General features: G+C 44.6%; 2 protein-coding genes across 2 annotated transcripts; one reads left to right on the top strand and one right to left on the bottom strand.

Annotated features, from left to right (window-relative positions):
• Positions 1 to 234: 234 nt before the first annotated feature.
• On the bottom strand, positions 235 to 5940 carry T265_15252 (hypothetical protein; the record flags this gene model as incomplete). Its single annotated transcript, XM_009177272.1, has 5 exons — positions 235 to 540; positions 885 to 977; positions 3118 to 3405; positions 3985 to 4304; positions 5846 to 5940. Coding segments are annotated over 5 exons (939 nt in total), but the record flags the coding sequence as incomplete, so codon positions are not given.
• Positions 2235 to 2435, top strand: T265_10800 (hypothetical protein; the record flags this gene model as incomplete). Its single annotated transcript, XM_009177273.1, has 1 exon — positions 2235 to 2435. The coding sequence occupies one exon, from the start codon at positions 2235 to 2237 to the stop codon at positions 2433 to 2435; it is 201 nt and encodes a 66-aa protein (XP_009175537.1).
• Positions 5941 to 7337: the final 1397 nt, after the last annotated feature.

The raw sequence follows: 7337 nt of genomic DNA, 5'->3' as shown, positions 1-7337 counted from the left end.
CTCGCTGAGCATATTCTGTCGGATTTACACAGCTATTAGTGGCTTGGGAACACCAGCGCATTCGATCCCACTTAAACCGTTTGTGGTTTATTTAATGAGCAGGCTTCCGGGCCGCCGGACCCGCCAATCATTTATAAGACCTGTCGAGTCTGATCGAATAAATGAAAATGGCATAAGTTGACTAATAGAGCGAACCAAGCACCACGATCCCGTGGAAAAAAACGTTAGTTACAAGTGATTGTGTCCTTGTTGATCAGTTAAGAAGCGGAACATGCTATACAATCACGGGTGGTAACCGGATGACCCCATTGATGGGATAGAAAAGGAAATTGTCGCTGTTCGTGGTCCTGGGAAGGACAAATCTTGGACAGGACGGAAAAACGTTAGAAAATGACATTAATTCGAAAATAATTCGGAGAGACCAAAGTTGTCCGGGAATGCATCACCACCGTTTCGGGCCGGCTGTCGCCATTTGGAACGGACCAAGGGAGCCAGACAAGTAATGGTGACGTTATCACAAAACTGTTGGCTGAGAGGAATCTGGTGGTGAAATTTCAGAAATGGAGAAGTAGTGAGTTCATTAATATCCCTTTAACAGTAGAATCACACTAGTATAGAAGAGGGAACAAAAATGTGAGCATTAGAAGGTTGTTACATTGACTGAGCTGGTTGAACAGAAAGGTCCTGAATACGGACCCTTAGAAGGGACAAGAACCCGCGACCTCTGGCCTGTCCGGAGAGTGTTCTATTATCTGAGCTAACAAGAACACGGCCCAACGCCGCTGTAGCTTGGGTTCATATTAAAGATTTCTTACACCTCCGTCTATCCTACATCAATTCAAACCAGAAAATTCATATAAATATGCCGTTCGGCAAAAACCTACCCCTATAATAGGCTGCATGAGCTTCTTGAAGATCTCTCGCTTCGCCCTTTCTGTAAGGGGTTTGCTGGTATCGAATAGTTTGGTTTCGAAAGTCTGTAGAATAGAAATAGAAAGTAAGCAAATTTACATACGGCTAGCAACAAGGAAAACGGGTAAAGAACGTTAGCACATGAAATACCTGTTAAGGTTAATGAGTCAACATATCGCATTAACCGGGCCAGCAAATTAACAACTAAACGGTGGAAAACCGGCTTCAAAAACGCGAAAAGCAAGGAAAATAATATGGACCTTAAAGGAGTGGAAACTGCGGAGCAAAGACGGGTCCAGACGAGATTCAATTTGAGCACCTTAACACGGAACCTGGAGCTGCGCTACAATACCCCTACAACTCCTTTATTGCAAAAAAAATAACCTCCCTGCGAGAGGTTACTTGAAGAGACCAGACGAAATTGGTTGTTCGGCGAAGATCATGAAATTCACAAGGAGATTCAGGAATAAGCAGAGTAATAAAAATAGCAGCCGTTCAGCTCCCTTTCGGTGCCACCCCTGTCATGCCACCCGAGAGAAGTAAAAGGACAGGGATACTACCAGGTCGCTCAAGTCTAGACAGAAGAAGTCGAGCTCGAACCACGGACCTTCGCGTCAGTGAATTCGCGTTCTAAACACTTGGGCCATCTCGCCCTCTAACCAGAGTAGATCTCGTTTAATAGATTTGGCATAGTCTGCGGATCCCTTCTTTGCACCAAACAGGATTATTCCAGCATGACAGGCTAAAGTATGATAAGGTATGAAGTGCCCACTGACGCGGTTTGCATCGGAACTGAAAAGAATGTCCACGCATCAGAAAAAGAAGTGATACGAGCAAACGGACCGTCACATGATTAGCCAGATCCCAACTCCATCCACCAACTGGAGTGTCTTAGTCAAACACATTCGGTTCTTATCACTGACTGATCCAATCGATATTGGTTCCAGGTCGAAATTCGTTCGCGCAAACAAAAAGATTATATAATGAAACAAACAATAAAGCATGCAATGCAAGTCCCGAAATATTCAAACAATTCTCCCTCGAACAGAAAATTCTGCCTCAGTGAGAACTTCTCGCTTCGCAAACACGATAAATCATCATCGGTTCAGAACATTAAGATAACATGCTGAGCACTGTTGCCTTTTACCTCCCCTGCAATCTTACATGAATTATTTGCACGTGATTCCGTAATCCAGTGACTGGATGTTCGGAGTCAAGAAATGACAGGTTCTACACGACTCAATGGCCCCACTGTTACACGCTGAAAAATCATCTCAACAAACACACAGCTCATTCCACTATTGGACAGTAAGATGGTTTCAATGGCTTCTGTCGAAAAGGCCTCTTATGGCCGGTCTTCTGGAGCTGCTGTTGGGTCTCGAGACCCTGGAGAGACTCTCATGAGGGACCACAGACCAGTTGTTGAAGCAAACTTTGGTCAGAATCGGAACAGAAAGAAACCAGCTTTGCCTGCCTTGTGCACAATCAACCGTTTTGGTGTCCCCGAATGTTGTCCATCATGAGTTCTGATGACTGTTTATGGGGGAGGGCACAAAACTAAACACTTGTCTTGCACGTCTTCGGCAGATTAGTTTGTTTGATGTTTATATGATGATCCGTGCCACATGTCAATGAAATACGAACGAGAAAACGGACCAGCTTTAGTGGGTCTTTCCTGACCTCATCCAAGAGAATTGATTGGTTCACTGAATATTTAGGCCCATTGAATTGGCTCGAATAAATCATTGCGATCTGTGAATAGAGTCAGAACCGATTTGACCAACAGCGTGACAGTCGTTTGTTTATTACCACCGATCAACCACCTCAGAGCCACAAACGAATCGATTACAAACCAGAAGGACAATGAAGCTCATTTGCCGCACGTTATGATCGTGATGGTGCACATCCGAATGTCACTGGAGCATGACGGAAATTCGCCGATGGGACATACGGAGATCCTTGTGCGACACACTCAGGAAAGGAATATGATGACAGAAAGAATCTTTTGAGTTTCACATTGGCACCACTTAATGAATAGTTATATCCACAAAGTGGCCATATAGTTTTTTCGCAAGGTGACATCGAAAAATGAACGGTCTTACAACAAAAACGAAGTCTCATCGCATTCAAGGAGAAACCGTACTCTGCACCTCCAGACGGGGAGTGTGGCTTTGACAGAAACATGAAATCGTATGAAAATCATACCTGGATGGACTGAAGTACTTTATCTGATTGTTCAGGACCGGCATCCGATGCGTTAATGAGCACTTTGGTTACCAGAGTTCGCAGGCGGTCGGCTGCCACAGATACATCAACAGCCGAGTAGACTTTGAGCCCAGCAGACAACAAAGCCGATAAATTTGTTTCTGTGTTTTTCCCATTCACATGAAGGCCACAAAGGACACCAAACAGGACTGCTTCGGCCAGAGGGGCAGACAATGTGGACTTCCTGTGTAAACCAGAGGTCACACCGTTCGCTTGCGGCTGTGTCAACTGAAAAATCATACAAAACAGCAGGAAAATCAGTAGTTGAAACACGTTAGTAAGTTCATGAGAGGACAAGGGGGCGACACATCGGACGAATGTATTGGTAATAGGGCACAAATAAAGCTGGCGGTATCTACATTAAATGCAGTTTACGTATGTGCAAGCATTCGGCAACGGTATTACCACTCAGGACAAAAACATTAGTAACGGTGCTCAGCGGTCGTGATCTTGACAAGCGCAAAGAAAAGTGTGTATAACTAACAAATGATTGTTTCCAGTTGAGTGGGTTAGACTGAGGAAGTGGTACAAAAGGAGATGAATCGGGCAGGTCTCAGAACACCCTGTGGATCGAGATGGGAATGATCACAAGGACTACATGTAGATAGTTAACACCCACACATATATTGATGGACAACCTGAAAGCTTTAGTGACGTGACTAGCCGTAGAACTGTGAAAGCACGCACATGAAGAATGCAAATCATCCATGAAAGTCCAGCCAATAAATCACCCATTTCATTGGTAAAACGGCCAACAAGATCGGGCGACGGCCAAAAAGGGAGCATCAGTTAAAACACAAGACTTACTAAATCAATCAAGGGTGGAATCCACTGAGAGGCCTTGAGACAAGTAAGGCTATCGGGCCAGGCCAGGCACTTTGCTAGACAATGTAGAAACAATGGATCCATACATTCGGTAGCACCATCTCCATTGTGAAGTGAGTTTGTGCGGGAAGCGGCAACTAACAGCTGTGCCAAAGTTCCGCTTATACGTGTGTCAGAACCTTGGTTTACAGAGGTAGTGGATTTGGCCTCGGTTTGCATATCGATATCATCCATGCCCTCTCCATCGCCCTGGTCTGTGTCCGGTGTTGACGATTCACAACCACTGAATGTGTAGATAAGACCTAGAAAAGTTCAGGCAATAGATAAAACACTTATGAAAATGTATTCTACCGTTTCAAAATATGATATAAGAATCTGGGATGTTGGCATCTGATTACACTCACCTGTTAGTGTGATATGAATAGAGAGAATATTATAGCGTGGGGTTCGGGGAACCTGTTTGAGTGATGCATGAAAGTCAGACAGCAAACGTCCAGAGTTAGTTCACCTAGAGCGTGTCAAAATACAGAAACAGCACACGACCAACAAATTCAGTGAAGCACAAACTTGAATTCTCTCCGACGGATAAGAGATATACGCGGATTCACAAGTGCACTGAAAGCTAACAAAAACTCGCAAATAGATGACCTCAGATTCGATGAAGCGGTCTAGGAAACTGAAACGCATATTACGAAGATTTGCCCAAAACAACTCAGAAAAGTCAACATGGCTTCCCAAACCATCCCAGTGTAGCGGAATCATGGAATGGTGCGAAAATCCAGAATTGGAGCAAGTCAGTCCATTCCGGTGAAATGTTCGGAGAGTGGACACCATTTTCCAGCGGTCACTCAGTTGGTGGTAGGCAGTGACTGCCCTGGTCGTGTTGATTGTTTAACCCGACTGTTAGAAAGTCCTAGTCAATAAGCGCTAGGGACGTTCGAAACTTGGTTGCGGGATTTTTACAAGTTGCATTCATATAAAGTTCGTTTGGTCGAGACTGGCGTGATTCTTTGCGTTATACCACAACAGAGAGGCGATAATAAACCCGTGTTCTATCCATATTAGAGCTTACCCGCAGGGTGCCAGGACATGCAACGCGTTTAAATGTGAATGAGTTTGCTTGTTCAGACGTGACAAATTAGGTGTGTAGCGTCAGCAATTGCAAAATACTCGTCTCGCCACGAACGAAATCATAGAGATGAGGAGAGTGGACTAGAGCTTCGGGGCTTTCAATCAAGTAATGACGCTTCAATCTTTACTCAATTTTCAGGTCAATTCGGCTTCGGAAACTAAAAATCATTCGGTGCTGAATTATTTTTGAAGTGATCCACATTCCATGGTGACAAAATGACACCAGTTAAAAGGGATTGCGGTTGTGTGATACGTTAATCAGTGAACGGTTTCAAAGATTCTAGTACGCAGGGCATCCTTGATTGGGTAAAAGCTGTTCAGCTGCAGTCCATTATCAACAGCAGTTTCCAATAGAAGAAGAATCAACAAAGAGGGGATGCCATGTTCGAGAAATTCTCCACCTTCAAATAAGATAGCTCAAGCGTCACCTAGATGAACACGCACACAGACATGCTTTCGGTACAGTTGTGCTTCTTGGTAAGACCTCTGAATTGCTCAAAGCGCGATTAACACTAACTTGACGGCCTCAGTGCTAGACCGACCAACTACCTGACAATTACTAAGGAAGGGATGCTCGAAGTGCCAGGGAAAAATTCGAGTCGGCGCGCTGGGAAAATGCAAAGTAGCGGGCCCATCATTCAGGTCTAATACGCAAAACAAGTTAAGCTTTTTCCGGATCAACCTGATTAGGGGTGGAAATACGGTAACTCACGGAGAAAGTCGATCAGAGATCGGCCCAGTAGCCGAGTTAGGCGTTCTTCCACCAGTTCTTCTGCAACCGCCTTTCCATCTGTTGATCCCGCATGGCTAAAGCATCAGAATAATGGAATAATGTTAAAACCGTAAATTTCAGCAGAAACCTACAACTAGTGAGAAGTATGCATCCGAAGTCAGTTGCTAGCATGAATAACAGAAAAGCTAAAGCATCAGAATAATGGAATAATGTTAAAACCGTAAATTTCAGCAGAAACCTACAACTAGTGAGAAGTATGCATCCGAAGTCAGTTGCTAGCATGAATTAACAGAAAAGGGATGGCTAGGAAGCGGTGCAGAACAATGGAAGAATTTCAAACACAGTCAAAGCCAAGCGACTGTCTGACAGAGCATGGTTTTATCAAGTGCCAGGAGTAAGGGACTGAGAAGGGGGGGGGGGGCGAATATGCATATCATAGTGACAGCGTAATGCAATCCCGAGGCGGAGCTTGTATACGATCAGTCGAGGTAACAAGTACGTGTCCTCGTATAAGTGTAGATAGTAAAACACAGTACGTAAGATTAGTCTCGTACGTGTATGAGCAACCCGCATCAATGGATGTTAATGACATGGTGAATGGTATGGTACGGCCTTTGAGGTCGTCATGCTTATCATTTGGAGTTCATAGCTGCAGCGCAACCCGTTTTCAGCTCTCCGAAATTGGACGCTATGTAGTGAACTACTCCTCGGGTCAAGTGCCATCCCATATTTGCGCTCATGAGCAGTTATTTCGCACATTCGCCCACGACTGCCCTTCGTGAGAATTCGGTTCGAAAGGATCGTTATTAACGGACACGGATCGGTAGCTAAATAGTGAATCGTCATATACACTTTAATCTGGGCAGGATGTCCATCTTTTCAATATCTGTCCACGTATGGCAGATCTCGAGATAGCTCAGTGGTTAAGAGACAAGCCTACGGACCGAAAGATCTGTGATCGAAACTCAACTTGAGCATTTCGACTGCTCTTGGGCAAACTGGAAGTAACCGAGCCTTCGTGCCTTCTTTCGTTGGCATGGCACCTAGGAACCAGAAGGGTGCTCCAGCTGAACGAGTTCATTTATTTTACTTTATAGGAGATGATCTCTCGGCCACTTTAAATGCGAACAAATATGAAGTCGTTCGTGTTGTCATCCTTCAGAAGACCGGACTCCGCCCGGACATTGCGAATGCTGTGGCACGGTTTCAGAACCGACCGTTTAGTGGACGATTGCTACAGCGGTTTGGGATGTGTGCTTATATTAGATAAACCTGGTGCAATTTCAAGTAATCCCCAAATCAATTTAGCTCCAAATATGTAACCTGTTAGAGGCACCAGTGCAGGTTGCAAAAATACGTCATGCTTCCCGTACTTGGGAGATAGAAATTAAACTGTTCGATAATTCGTCGCCGTCGCTTTCATTTGTATTATGAAAGTCAGTTTCCTCAAAGCAACCACTGAATGCCCGGA

This window comes from Opisthorchis viverrini, assembly GCF_000715545.1.
Source record: "Opisthorchis viverrini unplaced genomic scaffold opera_v5_409, whole genome shotgun sequence".
Classification (NCBI taxonomy): Eukaryota; Metazoa; Platyhelminthes; class Trematoda; order Opisthorchiida; family Opisthorchiidae; genus Opisthorchis; species Opisthorchis viverrini.
The sequence above is the reverse complement of the archived record's forward strand: the minus strand, read 5'-3'. Positions and strand labels throughout refer to the sequence as shown.